At 44.1% G+C, this 23,579-nt stretch overlaps 1 protein-coding gene across 1 annotated transcript in view; it reads right to left on the bottom strand.

The window, feature by feature from the left end:
* Nucleotides 1-23,579, bottom strand: part of DNAH1 (dynein axonemal heavy chain 1) — a 3,604,831-nt gene that overhangs the window by 2,402,907 nt on the left and 1,178,345 nt on the right. The window contains exon 20 of the mRNA XM_069644003.1: nucleotides 19,024-19,277. Coding sequence (XP_069500104.1) covers nucleotides 19,024-19,277 — 254 coding nt within the window. The remainder of the gene's footprint in view (nucleotides 1-19,023; nucleotides 19,278-23,579) is intronic.

Below are 23,579 nucleotides of genomic sequence, written 5' to 3'. Positions count from 1 at the left end.
AAATGCTGCTCTTCCTCGTCTCAATCCATTCGTTAAAGGAATGGGGAAAGTGGGTGTCTGGGGAACAGTAAGCCATATAGGCTGAGGCAATGTCGGGTAGTGAGGTGTTTGAAAAGGGGGGATACCATGTTTCACCTTTGGGTAATCCCTCCCCAATTCCACAGGACCACCTACCCAGGTGATCCTCCCTCGCTAGTCTTCCCCCAGGGTCGGGATCCAAAAGTGATGGCCCTCCCCAGGCCACTTGTTTAGAGGATCTCCCGGGAGTGGGAAGGGAAAAACCATGAGGTTTTTCACAGGGGGCAATTACTGTATTATTTATACCTTGAATGTAAATTCACAGTTAAGGGTATTTTGACCCTAAATAGGCAATACATTCTGGCACTGTTACCGGAGTTACCAAATATGTCATTGATTTCCTCAAGTGACTTGTCGAGGGTGGAATTCTTTGACAATGAACGTGTGGCTGTAATTAAATTGGGCTTCTTGTCAAGCTTGATTCGAAAACTACATTTTGTCTGAAGTAGATGCACTAAATCAGATGGGTAAGGAGCAGTGAAGGCATCATGAAGCAAGACACAGACAACAGATTCAAAGTTCAAACAAACTTGTTTTATTTAACTTAAATGTCAGGATGGATGAAGGCCTAACTTGCCCTAAGCTAAGTTGGGATTTCCCTACCTAACAAAACTAAGTAAAGTCTGAGTTAAAGAGTTCAACTTAAAAGTCTGTCTGTGTCCAAAACTTTTACTTGCCCTCACAACTAAAGCTAAACAATGTGTAGGGTTGTCAGCAATAAAATAGTGTTCCAAACAACATTCTGAGCTTCTCCCAGCCCCTGGCTTACTGCTCAGATCCCCTTCCAAGTTTACAGCAGTTCAACAAAACTCTCAGGGTTCCCTTCTCCAAGTTCAAGATAGTTCCACAAAGTCTTGGGGTTCCATTCCCCAAGTCCAAGACAGTTACACAAAGGCTTGGGGTTCCCTTTCCAAAGTCCAAGATAGAAGGCTCACAGTTTAAAACGCAACAGTTCTCAAATTTCAAAACAAAATAGTTCTCAAAGGATTGGGATTCTCCCCAACCCTCTTATTCTGGGTAATTTCTCTGGTTCACCAACAAACGTCTGTTACAACACAAGTCTTTCCACGTGTATTTTCATTGACTTGCTCCTCTTGTTATTACCACTCCTAATTCCTCCTTTCATTTGCTTTTCATGCAGGGCACTCTGTCTAGGCGCAGTTGACAGACCACACGGCCCACCCATCACAGGTCACGCAACCGATACCCCTTTTCCATCTGCTTTAATAACAATTGTCCACTGTTTTCCATTGACAGTGAAAAGTATTTCTTGTATTAGAATGATCTTCTTCCAACACTTTACAGTGGCTACCTTGGTCACCATTCACTTGTTTATGCTTTTGAGACTTATCTGGCTCTTGCCAATATAGGTTTCCTCTTTACCCATAGTTCCTTGACCACTTAGCTTGTGTCAATACTTGTTTTTCTTCTCTTCACATCCTTCTTGGGATTTTACTTGCTTTGCCAACACTTGTATTTCAATCAACTTGCTTTGCCAACACTTGTTTATGGTATTTGCGACCTGCACAACATTGCTTTTGTTCGATTCAAAACATTCTCATTATTTGGTTTGTCTCTGTGCACATTCAAAATGCTTATTCAATCATACTTACATGTTGCTTTAGTTCTGTATGGTATTCAATAATGCTTTCAGTTTGTTCGTTATTCAAAACCTATCTGTTTCACCCTTGAAACTATCTTCAATTCATTATAAGCACTCGTTTCAGTATTAAAAAGTGCTTAAGACTGTTTTCACAACATTTGACATTCAAGAAAAGCTTATTGCAGGTTTTCGGAGCGCCCCGGTATGAGTGTTTACCATCTGCACTCACCGGCCTCAGGCGGCAGCTCCTGCCAACTTTGTTCCATTTCATTGCTGTGCCCTCCCAGCTTCCATGGTCTCTGCTCTTCTCTCACGGAGTTTGGGTAGAGTGATGCTCACTCTCCCACTGGTCTGCGATGACCGGAGTGCTTCGGCGACCCACAGTTCCTGCTTGGGTCCGACACGGAAGGTACACAGGACATACCAACCTTTTCTGAGACTGCTTCCGGCCCTGGCGTCTCTGGTCCTTTCCCGACACTGCTTCACGCACTTGCGTCTCCCGCTCCAGTCACTTTAGTTCACCAGCTTCCAGCTCTATCCGGCTCCATGCTCCAGCTTGCTGTGCAACCTCTCTTCTTGGGAAAAGCCTGCCTTTTATATCCGTTGGGCTTCCTAAGTGACACAGGTGGTGGTCATTTAGTCCAATTGCCTGACCATAGATCTTTACAATACTTAGGAGGCCTCTTCTTTGTCTCAGTACTAGAGTGGTGAAATTACTTACTAGTGTTCACCACTCTTAGGTGCCTCTTCCTCATCCCAGTACAATAGTGGCTTGAAAAATGCAAAATGTGGGGAGATGTGTTACAATAGCCCATAAAGGCCGTGGGAGGGTTGGGCTAGTCTTCATAAGGGAAAGGGGGATACCATGTCTCGCCTGCGGATATCCTCTACCCGATCCCCAAAGACCCTCCCATCCAGGTGATCCTCCCTTGCTTCTCCACCCACAGGGTCAGGATCCAAAAGCGATGGCCTTTCCCTGGTCACCTGAGTCCGTGTGAGGATACCCTCAGGTTTCTCAGAGCTCAGAGAAAATTTGGAAACTAGGGGTCAGGATTGGCCATCAACAGCACCTTCGTGTAAACTTTGCCTATTTCATGAGAGCCTTTGGTAATGTGTGTGAAATCAGGGCTGAATTATGGGATACTCAAGATAAATAGGGTTGATTCCAATCTCCCCAGGGAAAATTCGATAACAGCAGTTTGGGATTGGTCCCGTATTCTAAACACCCTGCATGGGAATGCGACTCAAACCATAAATTGAAGTACCAACGTAAGGGTGGCCTCCTGGAATACCCAGGGTTTCAAGCACTTGGTTCAGTAACAGCGTACTAAAAGCCAATTATGATTTTATTTCCGTAAAGGAGATTTGGTTGATTGACCCCCCAGTTCTGGACGGCTTCTTTGTAGGTTTTAAACCGGCCAACAGGTGGGGGGGTCAAAGGCAGACTTTTTGGGGGTCTTTTATGTGTTTTAAGGCATAATATGGACCTGTCAATGGAGAAGTTAGAATTCAATAGAAAAGATCTACTGGCAGTTCTTTTGAAGGGCTGGGACTAACAGAGGTCATGTAACAGGGTGTCCATAATAATTTATGTGTATTTTAAACTCCTCTCTATGGGTTTGGAATATTTCCTAAAGGCAATATCTGACGCATTAACAACCCACATACCTGATGAAGGTGCTTCAATTATTCTGATGGCTGACCTAAATATTGAATGTCTAAACCCAGAACACTATATTGATGGGAGGAAGGACACAATTTCAAAGAGGCAGAGACAAAGAGGAGCACACATCCGAGATGAGTATGAAATATGGAATGTATTCTTACTAAATGGTAATATTATGGGTGCTATGCCACCAAGTTATACCTGTGCAAATGTAACTACGAAATCAACCTTGAACTACATCTTTGTTGCAGAGAATTTACATCCCTTGTGCACGACATTAGAAGTTATTCCTAAAACCGTGATCACAGTCGCCTGGAGCTGACGATAGCATGGAATTTTAGGAGGGATTCAACCACTTTGGAACCGCTAAAGGTGGAAATTAGAGAGACGGACCATGCGGTGCTGTGGAGCCGGAGACTGTCACTCAAGTTCAATGAGCGGGTTGATTGTTGCAATGAGGGCTGGTTTGACAGGGCAACCCCATTGGAATTTGTCCTGATGGTTCAGGGGATTTTTAGTAGTTTCTCCTCTTTTAGGAAACTAAATGGGGAAATAAAAAAGAAATCCTATTACCAAAGATTTGACAAGATGATGCAATTAAGAAATAAGGAATTGAAGAGGAATATGAGGGAAGCCAGGACAGCGAGATAGTGTTGAGAAAACAAAAACAGCAATATGCAAATTGGTCAAAGTATCAACCACTATCAAGGAAGACTACTTTGGCAACTTACATGGTCAATTGAGTATGAGAGGCATACAGATGGTTGCAGGCGTATTATCTACACAGGTTTTTGAAGGTTGGACGTGCCTGAATATTGGGGTGGATAATATTCAGAGAGCGATCAAAAAAAGTCACATTTCTAATGCCCTCGGCTCAGATGGGCTCTCCAATGCTACCCTAAAAGCGGCACCTGCTCTATGGGTGCGAGCACTATTTGAATTGTACACTAATATTATGCACTTACACCTTATACCTACCTCATGGAGGGATGCTGTCATAATACTAATTTTTAAAAAAGGGGACAGAACAAATCATAATAACTGCAGACCAATCTTCTTGTTAGACTCATCGTATAAGATATTTTCGTCCTTTATTTTGAAGGAACTGTTTGTTTGGGCCACCGCAAAGCAATGCAAGGACATTTATCAGCCAGGCTTTAAAAAAGGAGTTGGTACTGCTCTAAACTGTTTAATTAGTCAGCTGTTAGCGAAACAGGCAAGGTCCACCAAATGAAAACTGTTGAGCAGAGTTAGGAGAGCAGTCTATGTCGGTGCCTGAGCTTGTGTCTTTGTTCAGTGGCTGTGCTGTAAGGAGGAGCTAATACATCAAAAACTCTCAGGACGGCGGAGCGAAGTTGAGCAGAGTTAGGCGAGCAGTCTGTGTCGGTGCCTGAGCTTATCTTTTTTCAGTGGCTGTGGTGTAAGGAGGAGCTAATACATCAAAAACTCTCAGGACCGCGGAGCGGAGTTGAGCAGAGTTAGGCGAGCAGTCTGAAGTCTGCACGTTCGTTGCCGTTCTCTGCCGGGCCCCCCTGAGTGAAAATATCCTCCCTTTGTGCGGTTCCTGTTTAGCGTAGGCAGTTCTACTTTGTACTTTCCCTGCTACATTAGCCCCGCTGCCCCGCTGCCTTTCAACCTATGGACTTGTTGGATTTATTGCTGTGAGTTTCCGGGGGCTTGGCTACAAGTTGTACATGTTTTATTGCGGCCTCTATAGATCTGAAAGTGCTGCTTCTATCTGCGTCCATACCCTGTGCATTTAAGCGACGCACATGAGAGGAGCCCTGTTGTGCGACATCTATTTTATTTTTTTCTCTATCTGGAGCCAGTACACGGAACATTGATCATTGGACACTGCTTAAGTGATTGAGTCAGTTACGCAAGGCGTCTGCGGGCCTGGTGCCTTTGAGCCTTGCGATACATTGACATTTAAGAGAAATGTTACAGTTTGCTTCGATTTAACTTGTTACGGGAGGTGTATGTTATATGAACTCTCAAGTGATTTACTATCCTGAACTGACATAATTGCTTAAGGGAGGAGACTGGGGGCCTGGTGCCTTTGAGCCTCACTATTCTCATTGAAAAGTAATCTGCTACAGGATCTATTATACAATCTTTTCAAGAGATCGAGTAACTTGAGCTGTTATATTTGCTCACAGGAGGTGACTGCGGGCCCTGTGCCTTTGAGCCTCACTTTTTTGAACTTATGACAATTTGTACTAATCCTGATTTCTGATTTAGGGGTTTGGAGAGATACTTATAATCTGACATAAGGCGAATGCGGGCCATGGGCCTTTGAGTCTCATTGTCCTATTAGATTTAGTGCAACCTTTTTTTTAGGTTACGTTTCTTGTTCTTGTATTTTTTCCGCTACTTTTATTTTTATTTTCCGCTGTATTTCTTGTGCTGTTCTTAGTGATCTATGTCTATCCTGAGAAGCGGCTTTGGCTCCAGTGAAGAAAACTGTAATAAGGAGCTCAGTTTTATATTTACCTAGCCACTCACTATGAACAGCATCAAGGCCAAAGTATCATCACAAGGGTCACAGCCCATACCTAAAAACCTTTCACAGAGCATGATGAGCTCTTTGATCACAAAACGGACAAGGGAGACAAATTAGCTTGATGGCAGTGGGACTGAGGTTGCCTTGGATAATGATGTGTTATTGGAATGAGATAAAGGCGAGCTGTGTCTAGATATTCCACCTGAAACCAATGTTGAAGAAGCTACATTGGGAAACTCTCATATCACTGGGGGCATACATGAGTTGACTGATGCTGTAACCAATGCTGATGAAGCTACATTGGGAAATTCCCATATTATTGTGGGTACACACGAGTTCACTGATGCTGAATGTTTGCAAGAATGCCTACCTGTTCTAAGAAGGGTGGTTAGATTTCATGCCTCTACGCCATTGCAAGTTGCACATCTGAGTGGTAGGATGGGAGCTGGAAGTTCTATGCGTTTTATAAACTCATTTAACGGTGGGGGTTCAAGCACTTCCATTAGTAAACCACGGCCCTAGAAGGTGGTTCCCCCATCTGGCACTTCGAAGGTTTTTGTATTCGGAGGGTCCGGTGAGGAATCTAGGTGCAAACCTGGATTCAACTACTCATCGAAACCGGGGTGCTTTACAAAGCTACAGAACCCCGCTTTTACGAATGAGGGTAATGATACCTCTAAAACAACTACCTTGGAGCAGCTACAGGTGGGAGTTTGTCTTGAACATTAATTTCAACAAGTTACAGATGCTACAGGGGATCTGCTGAAAGAAATAATAGACTTAGATATGCCCTATATTGTTGGTGAATTTAATCGCATTAAGGAGAGAAAGTGTATGTCTGAGGGGGGTGCGAACCAGGATGTTTCTATTTGCCTAAACAGAGCCTTTAGACCCTGTGGTAATCGCCCCTCGCTGAGTCGTAATAAAGAACCTAATCAGGGAATACAGAGGGCCTTGTGGAGCCAACATAAAGATTCCAACCAGTGAAGACAGAGGGTGAATGGGTTGGGTATATGGGCACATCACACTTCCCCTAGGTGGGACCTAGATGCATTGGAACAAAGTGAAGTCCTATGTCCCTCTGACATAAGAGAGGGGCTGACGGACGCAAGGTCTGCGCGAAGGTTCGTTTGCCAGAACTTGGTGCCTGGGCTGTTCTTACCCAATTGTTGACATAAATGTTAGAGGGGGTCCAGCTGTACAAAAGTGAAAGTGAGCTGATATCTCCCTTGTTGTCTAATTTGCAAGTGAGTTTGAATTTGGCACTTAGGACCTTGGGAGAGACACAGGAGAATCTGGGAGGGATTTTGGTGGGTCATCAAACAGCTTTTAATGAACTAGTATCACGTACGGCATTCTTGGAGGTTCTTGTCAATGGAAAAACTCCTTATGATAACAATCCTACAGAGGATAAGGGGCTGTCTGATTAATACAATGCAAGACTATCTACTCTAGATGCCAAGCTCACGACGATACTGGAATTTCTAATTTCTGGGGAGCGGGCATCCTCTTCTACTACTAGGGGTTTGAGAGGGGAGCCTGTGATTCTTTGTCAGAACCCCCAGGAATTAAATTAGGTGGGAGAGGTAATTTGTGCTCCTGACAGTCCATTCACCCTGGTGGAGGCTATGGGGCTTATGGACGGGGGAGACTCACAATAAGATGCTGAAGTGTTAACCGTGGGGACGTCTCCTCTTATTCCCACCCATGAAACTCCAGATCTACCGAAGTCCTCTGCTCCCATGGGTAAAAAATATAAGAAGAAATCCAAATTTGTTAAGTAACCAAAAAACATGCCTGAGGCCAAAATCAAGGGGAGGAATTCTAATCTTAGGGTTCTTCGGCACATACCCGTGCAGGAGGAACAAGTCATAACAATAAGCCCCTGTAAGCCATCACAAGGAGGTGAAGGTCTGAATTCTAAGGAACAGTTGGAATGTCAGGCCGTGCCACATGATTTGGCATGGAGCGGCGGTGTACGGATCAGGGAGGGCCCAAGCATCTCTGTGGGATCCTACCAGGAGTGCATGGTTGGAAAGTTTAATTGACCGTCCCCAATCAAAACAAACCAAGATGACTGCTTTTGGGAAGGTTGTTACCACAATACATGCTCGGGTAACTATTGGTTCGCAGCCTTTAGCTACATCTCCTATTTATGGGGAGGGATCTCCACCTATAGGGCCGTTGGTGGGTGGTTCAGTGGATATACCCAGGAGTGACATTTGCCAGAGAATTACTACGTCTGAGGAGGTTAGCCCTACAAATGACAGTGCTTCTTTGGGCCTTCAGGATCAGCTTAAGGCGGCTGTTCCTCTAGGACTGAGCTCATCTGCCAAGAAGGGCAAAATAATTGGGTGGATTGATAATAATAAACATGCAAAAACGACAAGGCTAAATAGGACCAATCTATTAAATATCTTTAAAAAGATCCCCCTCTTACGATTGCTTACTTCGGATGATATCGATGCTATGTCACTGCCCATCACTTATAATTCTCGAATGGTTAGTAATTTCCACTCTGAAATGGTTGCGGATATGGCGAGAGGTCAAGAGAAAAACTCAGAGTCGGTGGGATTTGAGCTGGTGGCACTCTATAGTGTTGCTGAAGCTAAGACCTTCCTTGCTTTTAAGGAATCTGCTACTAAACCACCAGAGACTGTGGGGATGTCCAATCTCAACCCCTTATGTGACTCAAGTACAGCATTGACATTAATCACTAGTCTTTGGAGTAATGGTCCAGATTGGTCCTGGATCCAGTCGGTGCTTAAGTCATTGAAAAACAATAGACAAGGAACAGGGTGCACATGACACCATTGAGATCGAAGTGATCTCATGGAATGTGTGTGTAGGGGGCAAATATGACTACATTTATGGCTAATTCTTCTCCCAGGGGCCTTCCTTGTATATACATGATTCAAGAAACCATGCTTTTGGTCCACCCCGTTATTGATGGTTTCCATACCCTTTCATGTTCAGCTGTTATGCGGTTGGGGGTCGGGGGGTTGGGGTGGGGGAGACCTAGGGGGGGGACTCGTAGTAGCGATCGACTGCAACTTGAGGTTTAGATGTGAATTTGTATGCAGTAAAGAATGGCTTCTGGTGGTTAAGCTGGATCTGGAAGAATGTCTGCAGCCTATTCTGCTGCTTAACCTCTATTGGAACCCATTAAGGGTCAAGTTTGAAGCTATTGAAACGGGCCTGAGTAATGTTCTTGGTGAATGGTATGAGATGGGCAATGGGAAACTTATAGGGCCTCATTACACGGTAGACGGTGAGCCATGGCGCTATTAGCGCCATGGCTCATGCCGGTACAATACCGGCACCGCCTTGCCGGAAAGGGGATTTACCACCCCATTCCAAGGTTGGAGGGGCGGTAAATCCCCCTTCTGCCATTGCCCTTCCCCATTCCCATTTCTGCCCCATAGGGCTCTATGGGAATGGGGAAGGCGCTAATTACGGCAACGCAATTTTGCGGTGCCGTAATTAGCTCCGAGGTCCCTTAGCGGGTTGGATTTTAACGCCTGCAAAAAGCAGGCGTTAAATCCCCCAACCCGCAAAGGGACCTCGTAGTAAGGCAGTAGGGATTTACTGGTATCGGTATTTTACCGGTACCAGTAAATCCCTACCGCCATCCGTGTAATGAGGCCCATAGTATTGGGAGGAGACTAACTCGTTGTGTGCTGACGGAGCATCATGAAATAACATTGAGGCTATTCCTTCTATTCTTCACCCTTATGTTAAACGTGGTATCCAATGGGATCTTTTCTTGGAGGAATGGGACTTGTCCCTGTTGGACCACCCTCCTTCTTTCTCCGTCTCTAACACCACATGGCATAGAGGGACCTATAGCTCTAGGATTGATTTTTTTACATTGCAAACGGGATTAGGAATAAATGTAGTTATCTTAAACACATTTATACCGACTTAGGAGATCACATACCTCTTTCATTCACTCTGACTGTTTCTACCCCTACTTTCGATTTTAGACCGGATCTTATGGGGCTCTCTATTAGCAAACAAGGGAGGACAGTCTCTTAGAATAGGAAAACTATCCCTCAGTTTAAATATCTCCTCACTGAATCTTTGGCCGATACGACTTCTACTACTCCCAGGAAGACAGGGAACAGAGGCTTTGAGGATTCTTATTACAACATTATATTGGCTTGCGCCTATAAGGTTAGCAGGATAGGTCATAAGGCTAACTTCAAACCGGGTAGATATTTGGGAGATACCAAAGTATACCATTCCAAGCTCTTTAAACGTAGGGATCTGGCTGCTCTCAAAAAGCAGGCTTCGACTGCACCTGAGTATATGACCCTTAAAAGAAAAAATCTCCCAAAGACATAAAAACCTTGTGAGATCCCTGAGGATGAATGAATGTCTTAGGTCCCACCAGACCATGCTGGAACAACTCTAAGGGGAAGGAGGGTACATTTTGGTCTATTGTTAATAGGACTCTTGAGACCAATAAAGAGGGTCTGGATTGTCCCATACAGGCTGATGTTTTGGTTACCTTCTATTCCAATAAATGTGCCCTGCCTAAGAATTTCAGTGAAACTGGGGTGTTTGATTTCGGTACACCTGTTGTAGGACAGTGCACCTGGGAATAAGATGACATTGTTTGGGCTATTGGTAGACTCAAGCCCTCCCGTGCCCCACAACCTGATGGCATTCCTCCTTTTGTACTCCCAGTCTATTGGCCGAGCTTCTGAAGCCTATATTCGATTATATCTTCCAGACCCATACTGTCCCTGCCACTTGGGTACAGTCCATTATTGTACCCATTTACAAAAAGGGGGATGTGCTTGACCCTAACAACTACAGGCCTATAGCTCTGACAGATGCTACGAGTAAAGTTTTTTCCATCTTACTTCTAAGGGACCAGAATTGTGTGGTTAAAAGTAACTCTTCTGAGTAAATTTCAGGTAGGGGTTTTTTTTAGATTTTTTAGCATCAGTGGACCTGACTTGTGCATTTGATGTGGTCATCAGGTCAAGGCTTTGATCTAAAATGCTTGATATGAATATCCTGCATATGTTTGTTCAACTTCTTACACTTTTGCATACTCATACCACCATTCGTGTCCGATTTACGAAGGAAGGGTCGCTTTCACAGGAGATTTCTTCCTTTGTTGGGGTGAAACAGGGCTGCACACTGGCCCCTATACTCTTTAACCTATACGTGTGTGATGTAGAGAGAATGTGGCAGGGTCCTTCCATTGCACCCATCAGGTTGGGGAGTATTAGGCTTGAATGAACAGCCTCTGCGGATGATTTTATCTTGCTTGATGGAACACTGCAAGGCTTAGAAGGAAAATGCATCTGTTTTTTGACTATACTGTGGCCAACAATCTCATGCCAAATGCGTCCAAATCAAAGGTCCTTTTCTCTAGAGGTACTAAGTTGAAGTCATAATCCTGGGCTATAGGGCAGGAAAAAGTGGAGTCAAGGCTGTTACCTATCTGGGATACAATCTCACTAACAGAGCTAGCCTTGTATTTTGGAAAACTAGTTTATCTTACAAGGCCTATAAACTCAAAGCTCAACTGAAATTTTTGAAACACAGAGTATGTACATTTTCATTGCTACTTGTGAGGCGTTACTACCTGGCCAGGTTTGAACCCATCATCTTATATGGCCTCGATCTGTCCACTCATGATATGGATTCTCTCTCTACACCTCTGTTTCCGGACCGGCAAACTAAGTTCTGCGGGCCAGACCTGGCGGGCGGAACGGCACCCGCACGCAGTCTTTGACGGAAGCACCGGCACTGTTGCGCACAGTAACGGTGCTTCCGTCCTCCCCATTCCCATTGAGTCCTATGGGACTCAAGTGGGAATGGGGAGTTACGAATGCTGCCACCTGATTTACCGGACCGTCTGGCCGGTAATGCCCCAGTTATTCTGGCAAGTCAGGCAGCGGTAAATCATCATGAATGTCTCTCAATAAATCCGAGATCTCCTCCCCAGGTGTCTCTTCAACTGTGCTCTGGCTTTCTCATATCCTAGCCCCTCGCCTGTACTAATACTTTATTCAGCTGTGAGATCAAACATTTAGAAACGCCATCCCCTCGCCCCGGCTCTTAACTGTGCGGGAGATGCTGAGAGGGGACTACTGATCATTTGAAGACCAAACCTGTATGATTAGTTTTGGGCTCCTCTCTGATTGGACCTGCCTGCTCTGCACTGTAGAAATGAGATGGCAGTATGCTGGTAGATGCGTGATCCAGGGGAGAGGGGGACTTCTTTAATCCGGCCCGACATACCAGCAATCCGACACGCAACTCACTCCATCTGAATTCGGAAAGGTGGCTTACCCAAAGGAGTCTATGGCTTTGCCCACTCCCGGGGAAGAAGTCACCTGAGAGGTGTTTCGAAGTGGTATGACCACCTCTGTACTTGGGCTGTGAAGAGAGTGCCATTCTGACCCCCCCCCCTGACCCTGCTCTCTCGTCTGGATACACTGATTAAGTCAGACAGACCTGCTTTCTGAACCTAGGTAAGAGTTGGGGAGGTGGCAGGGAATCTATCTAGTGTGGACTGTGTCATATGCCACTCATGAAGCCCATAGTTGATTGCTGCATGGTCTGCAGAGGCTCCCACCTCTCAGAGATCCACACAGGAACTTTGCTCCCATAACAAAATTTGTTCTTCAGGGATTGAGGAAAACCTGCAGTAACGAATGTTAAGAAATTATCCCAAAAATCTATCTCTGAAAATCTAAATAACAGAGTAAGGTTACGTCGAGTACCATTGTGAGACAGGCATGGTATCAAGTGATGACACAGACAACAGATAGTTTACAAAAATTATATTGTTGAGTTCACAATCAGAATGGGTGCAATGCCTAACTTGCCCTATAACTATGGTGGGGATTTCCCTACCTAAAGAAACTAAGGAAAGTCTGTGCGCATATTTCCAAATCAAAGTCTGTGTCAAAATCTATGCTTGCCCTCACCTTTAATGCAAACATGCAGTGTAGCATTATTCTAACTAAATAGTGTTCAACACAAAGTTTGGAGCAGCCTCTAGCAACCTCCCCCAAGGTCAGGATATAGTTCCAACAATTATGGGTTTCAAATGTTCCATCAGGACTTGGGTTTCTCTTCCTCAAGTTTCAAGTACTTTTGGTTTCAGTATATAAAGTTCAAAAAGAGCTCAGGGTTCCCTTCCCCAAGCTTCAAGCGCTAGTTCACAAAACAATGTTCCAAAGGAGCCTAGGGTTCCCTTCCCCAAGTTTCAAGCACTGGTTCACAAAATAATGTTCAGCTTTATCTTGTTTCAGGGTTGTGTTCACAATTCTCGAGTTGTTGGGGCTTCATGATCTAGATGCAGTTGACAGGCCACGGGGCCAACCCATTACAGGTCACGCAACCAGTTACCCTTGCCCCAGCTTTCTGCCAACTTGACTAATATTGGTTAGGTGGTGCACAACCAACACCCAAGTTCACAGGTTAATGTTTTCTCTTTCTTGGCACTTCTTTGGCTCTCTTTTTCAAATTCAGCTTTATTAGCTTTCATTTACATACTTCACTTCCACTTGTTCAACTTACTTTTGCTCGTTCAGGATTTTGCTCACACTTCACTGGCTCCTCTCGGCTGCTCGTTTACAGCTGTCATTCTCGTTCTCATAGCATTAATACTTCATATTACTTTCTTAGTGTCCTTGATTGATCAGAGAAGTTTGAACACATAATTCCTTCAGACGTGCCCACTCTGAAATACTGTTTCTGCAAACTCCACTTCTAACATTACATTCATTATGGTTTGTTATTCTGCTTTGATCAGGGGCTTTCGAGAACGTGCAGATCGCACATGACCAATCCGATACAATGTAACTCAACTTTTGTACACGCTCCGGGTTTCTCGCATTATCTGAAACTCACCAGTCGCTGCACTCTATTTTTTTATCTTCCTCGTTGAGATGATTTATTGTATTTGAGGTCAGGGTCTCACCGCCTGCCCCAGAGACACCCTAGGACTGGTATTTCCATTAAGGGGAACCAAAACTGTTTTTCCACAGCAAAGGGACAAACGCTCTCCACGGTTCCCTTCTCCCACCTTCACCAGCTCCCTGGAGACACAGCTCCCTCGCCACGCATTTACACTCTGCTTCTTTATGCAGTCCTTCAGCGTCTCAGCGTTCCATTCTGCTTTGCCTTCTTGCAGGTTGGGTTGGCCTTCCTGCTGCTCTCTGTCTAAGTTCTCTGGTGCTCCAACTTGTACACACCGGAGCCCCACCAAATTCTAGACTCTTTAACCAGTAAAGTGCGGCCACGCTGCCTTTCTTTCCGTATCTTGAATCGTACATTTCCTGTGCTGTCTGGATCTTAGGAGATGAGTGGAGGAGTAGAGACATCATTGCCAGGCCTAGGATGTGGCATTAGGATGTTGTAGGCTTTTGTGGACAACGCACATACTTTTCAAGATAATCCGCTGCCTTACAGGGCGCCAATGCAAAGGCCACAGGGCTGGAGTAACATGATCATCTTTTTTGATTTTCCAAATGGTTCTGGGACGGTGTTATGCACTCTCTGTAAGCATGTAATTAAATATTTCAGACCGGAAGTCCTATAAACAGCTGTTACCAAAGTTCAAACATGAGGAGATAAAGGAGTTTGTTACTAGGATCTGATTTGAGAATGAGAGGAAAGGAACAACATGCTTTATTTTCCCTAACATGAAGAAGCTGGCTTTGGTCACTGATGTAATCTGACTGTTTAGTGTAAGCTTATTATCTATAGTAATGCCCAAGTTCTTTACATAAGGTTTAGATTCAGGAAAGTGACCAATAGTCCTGTTGTATTCAGATTTATTTTAAAAAAGGAGGTCAAACAGTTTTTAAAATTTTTCCTGATATGATATCGTCTCCATCTTTCAGGTTGACAAAACTGGGTGTCATCTGCGTAGTTAACACCAGATTGATAAAAAATGTCTATTAATGGACGGAGATGGAGATTAAACAGAATAGGTGACAGGGACCAATCCCATGGAACGCCGCATTTCAGAGGGAGGGGTTGAGAGAAGAATGGATCTAATTGAGTTTGTTGAAGTTGGTCAGATAAGAAGGAATGAATCCAATGAAGGACTTTGCCCTCAAACCCTAATTTATAGAGCCTGTCGAGTAGGAAATGATGGTCGAGGGTGTTGAATACTGCTGACCGATCCAGTAATATTAATGCACTCCTATTGTCCCTGTCCATATTCTCTCTCAAGTGCTCCAGGACAGAGGTCATGATTAATTCAGTGCTGCGTGAACGTCTAAAGCCTATTTGTGCTTTGTTTAACAGACATGTGTTTTGGACATGGTCCCAGATCTGACTTACTACTGTCCTTTCTAATTATGTTGATATAAAGATGAGTTGAGAATAGGGCTACAATTTTTTATGCCCCCTTTCATAATAGGCATGCTTCAGGTACCACAGTTTCTGATAGATTTCTAATAATACTACATCATTCCTGCCTTTTTGTTTATATTTCCAGTAGAATATCTCCATTGTCAACGCTCTGAACTTGTTCCAATTTTTCTAAAGCAATTATTTATTTTCGAAGCCTCTACTAACAACCCCTTTGCCTTTTTACTCTGCGTCCCCTCAGTTATAATCAAACCTCAAAAGGTCAGCGTGGCTGCTTCGCACACTAAATGGAATTGGACCTCACTAGAGTCATACCTCTTAAAGCAATCCTCCATTTCCTCCCCCATTCTATCATAAATCAATTTATCCCTGAAAAGGGCATCATTACAAATCCATCTCCTTCCTCACACCATGTTTCATAAATCTAACTCCATCAACACCCCTTTGGGTTTCTGAGTTCAAGAGCTGCCTCTCCTGGTTCAAGGTTTTCCTTAGTTTCGCCTATCCGGATTGGGTATGGGCTGGAGGATGTAGGGGTAATTCAGAAGGGAGATTCTTTAAGCAAAAAGAGTGCATGGTCCTGGGAGAAACACAAAGGTCCATGAGTGTTTCCTATTCTAAAGGACCAGAAGTGCAAAGTCTGTCCCTAAACTATGCCTAATCTGAATTCCGCATGGTCCAAAGTGTATCCCTATTTAAAGCAAAAATATCAAGTTCCCAGGCAGCAGCCCAGCATGTTGACGAGCTTAAGTGGCGGTTCCACAAAGTGGCATACCCTCCACACTTCGTCTACAATGTGTAGGCTTGGATGGGACGGAGTCCAGGTGTCCTCTTCTGGGTGATGACGGCAGGTGACTGGGTCAATGGTGTTCTGAAGGAAAAGGCGAAAGCCTCATGCAATGTAATTCACAAGCAATTGCACCACCTTTCCCCATAGGGTACTTTCCTGCTCCTCGGCTGTAGATAGCCTCCCACAATGTGAGTTGTTTTGGGTAGATTTTGTACACCTTCTGCATATGCCTTATCGCTCTCTTTTAACCATATTTCTAGTTCGTTGGTAGTTTCCCCACTCCACCAGAGTCTATACTGTTGCTCCCAGCTTGCTTCCTATTTTACATTTCCTCTCACTGGTCCCAGTATCTACCAGGTTGGTTGTTGCCGGTTTGTAAGACCTAAACCAAAACAGTAACCAAATGCTCTCTACTTTAGTCCTAGCCTCCCCTGCAGCTATGGCTTCTCTGGTCTTCCTATGCCCTTTCTGGCAACTGGGTCTCACTCAGGCCCTTTTGGTAAGGCCACACTACTGCGCCTTCCACACTAGGGTGCAGTTGATTCCTTACTTTGCGTTCACATCCTTACACTCTGCTCTTTTGCCATAAATGCTGACAAACAATAACATGTGCAAAACAATGTCTTCAACCTGATATTGGAAAGAAATGTGTTAACAAATGAAAATAAGAATAACTCCAATAGAAATGTTCTCCAAGGTAAAAGACCTTGGATCCAGTGGGTGTTCCCTTCCCCTGTATTTTAAGTAGGATGGCAACTTGTCTCTTTTACCAATAGTTCCTTTATGTTTAGCCAACAAGTTCTGTAACAGTCTTTCTTTAACACAAGTTTCTCCTTTGCTTAGAAAACACTGTTCTTTATTATTTCTGATAGCTTTGTTTTCCTCTGTATCACCAAAACAGTTCCATGTAATAATGTCCCCTCAAAAATATCGCCATGCAAAGAAACCGCCGAAAAATGGCAGTTTTATGAGGGGACATTGAGGGGACATTGTTACATTTTCAAGCTGAGCAGGGGGCAACCCCTGCTCCCCCTGTCCCTATATATATGGTCACCTATATAATGTTGCCACTACCTTTTCCCGGCGACATTAAATATGGTTTCCATATATACAGGGTTATTATTACCCGATACCACCAAAACTGCATTTACTGTGGCACACTCACTGTTATCTATCTCCGGTAATATTTTTTCAAGTTTTGCCCCACACTTGCATCTCATGCACTTGTATCTCATTGGGTCTTGACACTGTATTTTACCTTTTCTGCATTCAAACAAACCTCTGGTACTTTCTGTATCAGTACTTTCAAAACATTCAAATTTTTGTTGGCGCAGGTCGACTCACTGGTTCTCTCCAGCGTCTCCTGCTCGCGCTTCTGCGACGTGGCTCTGCAGCCCGTTCCCACTCTGGATGCTGCATTTGTTTTTCTGGCTTCCCTTGCGGCTCTGCTGTCACACACATGCTTCTCTTGAGGCCCTGGTCTGGAGAACGCTACTTCTTCAAACTGCCGAATGCCCAGGAACTATCTTGCGGTTCCCAGCATCTCCACGGCACTTCCTGCTCTCGCTCAGCATTTCTCCTTCTGCGGATGCCTCTGCTCCACCACACCGGTATGTGTTTCCTAAACTCAAAAGCCTTCTGACTGGAGCCAACGTCTTCTCTTGCACTGCTACACACACAAGTGTGGTTGCCATCTTTAAATATTCTGTGCAAAGGTAATTTGGTAAAACAACTAGACTGCATGTTGTACTTCGAGCTCTTGATACCTTGTACAGACTCGTTCATCCACCTTGCCTCAGTACTTGGGTGATTCTGGAATTTGGTGTCCATGGGCACTTGGTGTTTAAACAGTTGTTCTTAGTGATTGTACATAAAGGTACTTCAGAAGCAAAAGGTGTTGTGTTGGAGCTTTGTGTGTTTAGGTCATAGGTGGCGGCATGACCATAAAAAGATGAACAAGTGGTTTCTTTACTTCACATAAAAGGGGGTTCCAATACCCGACAACATGCCATTAGGGGGTCTTCCTCATGGAAAACGGTCTTGGGTATTAGAGGGTCTTCTTCATGGGAAAGGGGGAGATACCACGTTTTGTTCAACAAAGTCGTGACATCTCCACAGCAATTGTCTCCTCCCATGATATCCTCCCTCATATAGCCACCCATAGGGTCAGGATCAGGTAGCGGCTGCTGTCCCCTGGCCACATGGGAGGAGGTTACTGCAGGGGGAATTCTTGATAACTCCATTGGATTTATCACAGTGCCTTATTAACAAATATTTAATTAGGGTTAGTAGATAGTTCACCCCGGTTCATTAAATAGCTTTGTCCACAATGGTCATTGATGTGGCATTGTCCCATCCCAAGAGTGAGCAATTGGAGGGCTACCGGGTTTTCATCATATACCACGTCCTAGGGATTGTTGCAAGGGGTGGGCTTCCGCTGGACCTTGATGTTTCCCTGTTGCTGCTAAAGAGGTGACTTAGTCACAGCTTATTACTGACTTTTTAAAGTTGTATGTGCCTTTTTCCACACAAAACGTTAACCTTTTACTTGCAAAAATTAAAGTTGCAAAAAAACAAAGGAGACAAGCAAACTCCCGAGAAGTCTAGTTTAAAAAGCCTACACATTCAGTACTCATACACTAATGTTTTCAAAAGGCACATTTTAAGTCTTCTTTCCTCCAGGTCACTCACTGTTCTGGTAAATGTAATGTTCACAAGTAAAACTGTTTTAAATTTAAAGACCATAAAGCAGCAGTTATGTATACAGATGGTGCTTGGTTAATAGCCCCTACTAAACACCACACTATTTGTAACACAAACAGCAACAGCTCATCTGGCTTCCTCTTCAAAGTGCATAGAGCTACCACATAATCAAATTAAAAATAAGAAATGTATTTTTATCTGTTTTCTTTTCAAAAGGTTTTGAAAATGGAATGTATGGAATGGTAATCTTGCAAAATCAGTTTTTTAATGTTCTAGTGTTAAAATGTTAAACCGAATTTCCAACTTGTATGAACTGTGCAACTTACCGCCTCTATGGTAAACTCTTTTCCAGCAATTTCGGCCACCTTCGCTATGCTCTCAATATGATCTTGTAGGTTCATCTCTAGAACGCGGGTGAAAGTGAAGTTTGCCTTTGGTTTAATGTTCATATTGATTTGTTCAGAAAGCATCTCCCAATGGCGATTCCTCATGCCAGGGTTACGTAGTCCCTGGAAGAGCGGAATGTATGGCTTGAAGTCCTCAATCTTGTCCTTGAACTCCTGAGCAACTTCCTGGCATGCTGCAGTTTGAAGAGCCAAAGAAAATCACTTACATTTGATTCCTCACACATGCACAATATGTAAGGAAATACTTTACATGCCTCAACATTCTCATCCTAGTAACTGACCAAGACCTAGTGACTTCTAGCATATGTCCAGATATTGCATGTTTTGATTCATTTACAGCACTGTTCCGACTTCATTCGAGACCCCAGCATCATCAAATTACCTCTGCCGTTTAAACTCAAACCAAAATTATTTTCATCCAATCTGAGCATCAAAATTTCCTATTTTTAAACAGACCCCAAACACGCCTTCCTTTGGTCCTCAGGTCTTTCCTAACTGGAACAGATCTCTTTTCAATCAAACTGCTGTTGTGCTCAAAGACAGACAGTGGTAGTTGCAGTGTACCTGTATTTCGCTTTTTGTGAGCGTTATGTTTGCTGCAGCAGCCCCATGTAACAGGGGCAGAGATCTAATACAGTTAGGTAGAGGTAAGAGGACTACCATGGTTGACGCAAGAGCCAGTTTGACTGCAAAACAACAACTCCTGAACTGTCTTTGAGAGTTGGTGTGTTCTTGAGGTCATCTGTGACACCTTGACAAACACAAACCAAGCACGTGCGCCTTCCCTCAGATTAGCATGTAGAATGGTCCCAACACTCATATGCTCAATTGCCTTTACATTCTACACTGGTATAGATGACTGGCAGATCATGCTGCATTTGAACAGGGATCTGGGTGTCACTATGCACAATTTTAAAGCTCTTTGTGTGCCATCAGTGTGAGGGTGGATAACAACTGGCTAATGTGTAGTGTGGTAATAACTAGGTGAGAGGTTCTCCTGACCTGTAGTCCTACAAGTTATGCCTTAAACTATATAGACCTTTTGGTGTATATGTCTGCACACATCCTTAATTCTATCCGGTCAACAGACATCCTCCCCTCTTTCCTCCACTAACTTTGCTGACTATTTTGCTAATTTCCAGAATTGTGCTCATCCAACTGCTTCCCCCATAGATCCTACCCCCTCTTCTCTCATTCCTACATTTTACCCCCAGTTACTGCCCTATCTCAACTCTCTCTTTAAATCGCTCCTCCTCTACTTTCCCCTCCTGTTTCAAACAAGCTATCTTAAAAAACCCTCTCTTGACCCTGCACTTCACTCTAACATTTGTCCTATTTCTCTTTTCTCCTTTCTATCTAAACCTTTAGAAGGGATTGTCTGTTCCAAAGTCTTCTCCTTTTTACACTTTCACTCTCCTCTGCCTCACCTTCAATCTCATTTATGTCCTACAAATTCCACAGAGACTGCCCTTCATGTCACTAACACCCTTCATACTGCACGTCACAACAAGCTCTCCTCAATACTCATTCTCCTCTATGGCTTTCGACACTGTTGATCACCTCACTCTTCTCACTTCCCGCTCCTCTTGTTTTTTCTCGCTCTGTTCTCAGTCAATCACCCACAACATTTGTATTCTGTCTCATGGGCTGGTAATCTCTCTTCTCCTCACCCTCTATTGTACGGTGTCCCTTGGACCACTATTCCTACCCCTCTATACTGCTCCCCTCTCTGCCCTGGTCCAAGCATTCAACCTTTCCTGTCATTTCTACGTGGATGAATCACAGATTTTCATTGCTTTTTCTGACTGACGCAATATTACAGTCTCCTTCTGTTTACTCTTTATCTAATCGTGGAGGCCCTCTCATTTCCTTTACTTGAAAGCCACTAAAACTGAAATGCTTTTCTTTCAACCAACTTCTCCCTCTCTCTCCCTCTTCTGTGCCTGATAATCTCTTCCAGCTGCACAACTCGCCTTCTCCCCACCCGCCAGTAATCGCTGCGTAATCTTTGACTCTGCACTGTCCTTCGCAACGCACATCGCTAACACTTCCCAAATCTGCCCCCATCACTTCTACAATCTTCATCGTGCTTGTCATTTTCTGTCATTTCATGCCACTAAGCTTCTTATCTCCTCACTCATCTTCGCCCGCCTCGACTATTGTTCAACCCTTCTAGTTGGTCTACCTCCCTATCACCGCACCTCCCTTCACTCTGCCTATAACTCAGCAATCCACCTCCATTTCTTCTACCACCCCGTTCCTTTGTCGTTCTCTCTCTGAGCTGCATCTCTGTTACCATTTGATTCCTGCCTCCTTTTTCACTTTCTTTGTATAGTCTTCAAGTGTACTCATGGTCTTGCCCCTTTTCTGTCTTCTCTTGTCTCCTTCTATTCTACTCCATGTAGTCGCTCGCTCTCAATCACAGTACTTCCTTTCTGTCCCCAAGCCCCCCGTGTGCTGCATCACGCTTCCACTCCTTTGCGCTTCTAGCTCAAAAATATTGGAATGTCTTACCTCTTACTATTCGCTCTTCGGCCTCCTTTCATATTTTCTCTACCCATCTTAAGAACCACTTCATATCTCTACTTTCTGACCCTAGTTTCCCCTCTCCTCAGTGATCATTTATCTGACATTTGTTCTTGATTTTGTTGTACTGCTGTATATTTTATTTGTCAAGCGCTTAGGTGAAAGTGTTTAATAAATGCCCACACCAAATACCACAAAAACGTTCCTTAAATTCCCAGAGCAATGAGAGTGCTTTCTTGTGCTTTTTCCAGCTTTGCATGCCTTGTCAGATCTTCGCTTTGCTAAACAGCTTTCCACCTTGAGTGTTTGTCTTCATATTTCAGGAATAATCACTAGGTTGGGGGTTGGAGGCTTCGAGTCCACCAGTCCATACTCTCATCTTCCCAAACAGCTGTAACTGGCACTCATGGAACTCACTCGAGTTACACGCCAAAAGATCTATGCATCACAGCATTTCAAACCCAACACTAGCTTTAAACAGGGTGGGATTTGGAATGTTGACTTAAAACTAACAGGCAAAATGATAAGATACTTTTGTTTCTTATTAAGGTGTTTTGAGATAACATTGTAACACATATGAAACACTAAGATGTCTCGAACACTTTAAAAACCAACAACACTCTAAGATGTCCCCTATGGGTTTAAACAATTATCCTCTACACTGCTGATTGAAACACATCACTGATACACGCTGCAATTTGTTCAATATTCTAAACATGAAACCACTCTACAATGTCTCTAACCTTGTAACCTTGAGGTCATGGTTTCATTGGATGAGGAGTGGTATCCTCCATTTGCCCATGAGGAAAACCCCCTTATACCCAGAGCGCTAATGGCCTATTGCCATGTATCTGTTACCCCCTTTAGGGAAAGTAGAGAAACCTTTTCCAAACATCTTTCAGACCAACCTCCCATTTTTGATATAAGAAGTAAAAGCTCAAAAAATACCTTTTCAAAAGGCTCAATGAATACTGTTTCTAAGAATTCCAAGAAGACCTTTTCAGTTCTGATTTCTCTTCAAGAAGAACTGATGTTTCATGTGGTATCATTAAGAAAGACCCTACAAATATTATACATCGTACGACATCATTGGACTTCAATTCTCACAAGTACAGGGACAAGGAGGATGAAGGAAATGATGCAGAACAACCAGAACCTCAAGCTCACAGAGCGTGCTAGTTGTTTGCTGAACGCACCTATGTGCAGAACCTTTAAAAAGGACCTTTAAAAATGTCAACCAAACTAAGAGTGAGCACAGGGGAAGATGTTGGATTTCCCACAGAGGCAAGCAGACGCCAGAGACACGCGCCAGGGTGGCAGAACAGAAGAGCTTGCCAGCACAGAAGGGAAGCCACCCTGTACGAGAGTGAAGCGCCATGGAGACGCCAGGAATCTCTAGAGGATTCCTGGGTGCGCAGCAGGTCGAAGAGGCAGCATTGTCCTTACCAGGACCTGACAGGGAGCAGGCGGGCAGGAGAAGAACCTCTGGGAAAGCCGGAGAGACGTCAGAGAACCACGTAGTAGGAGGCAAGCAACAGAGCAGCATTGTGTAAGCACGAACGGGACCGAAGACACTGAAGAGACGGTGAGTCATCCCAGGCAACGTGGAGACCCCAGGACATTTCGGCAACCGCTCCACCGACTAAATGAATGTTGTAAAGCTTCATAGGCAGAAAGAAAGAGCATTTTTTTTGCAAGCCAAAAGGGCAGAGAGACAACCCAAACACCAATGACACGTGAGCACATGAAGTGCAGAGGTGGGGGAGGCTTAAAATAGGTATACCAGGCAATTGAAAGAATAAGAGGCAAAGTCCTGGCAAGAATACCCCAGGCAATTGAAAGCACAAGAGATGTCCAGGCAATAACATAACAGGCAGTAGAGTACACCAGGTACAAGGAAGTATAAGAGAAGTCCTGGCAGGAGAGTACACCAGAAGAGACAGTATTTT

The sequence above is a fragment of the Ambystoma mexicanum genome, chromosome 2p (genome assembly GCF_040938575.1).
Source record: "Ambystoma mexicanum isolate Mex_15411 chromosome 2p, UKY_AmexF1_1, whole genome shotgun sequence".
In the NCBI taxonomy this organism is placed as follows: domain Eukaryota; kingdom Metazoa; phylum Chordata; class Amphibia; order Caudata; family Ambystomatidae; genus Ambystoma; species Ambystoma mexicanum.
The sequence above is the reverse complement of the archived record's forward strand: the minus strand, read 5'-3'. Positions and strand labels throughout refer to the sequence as shown.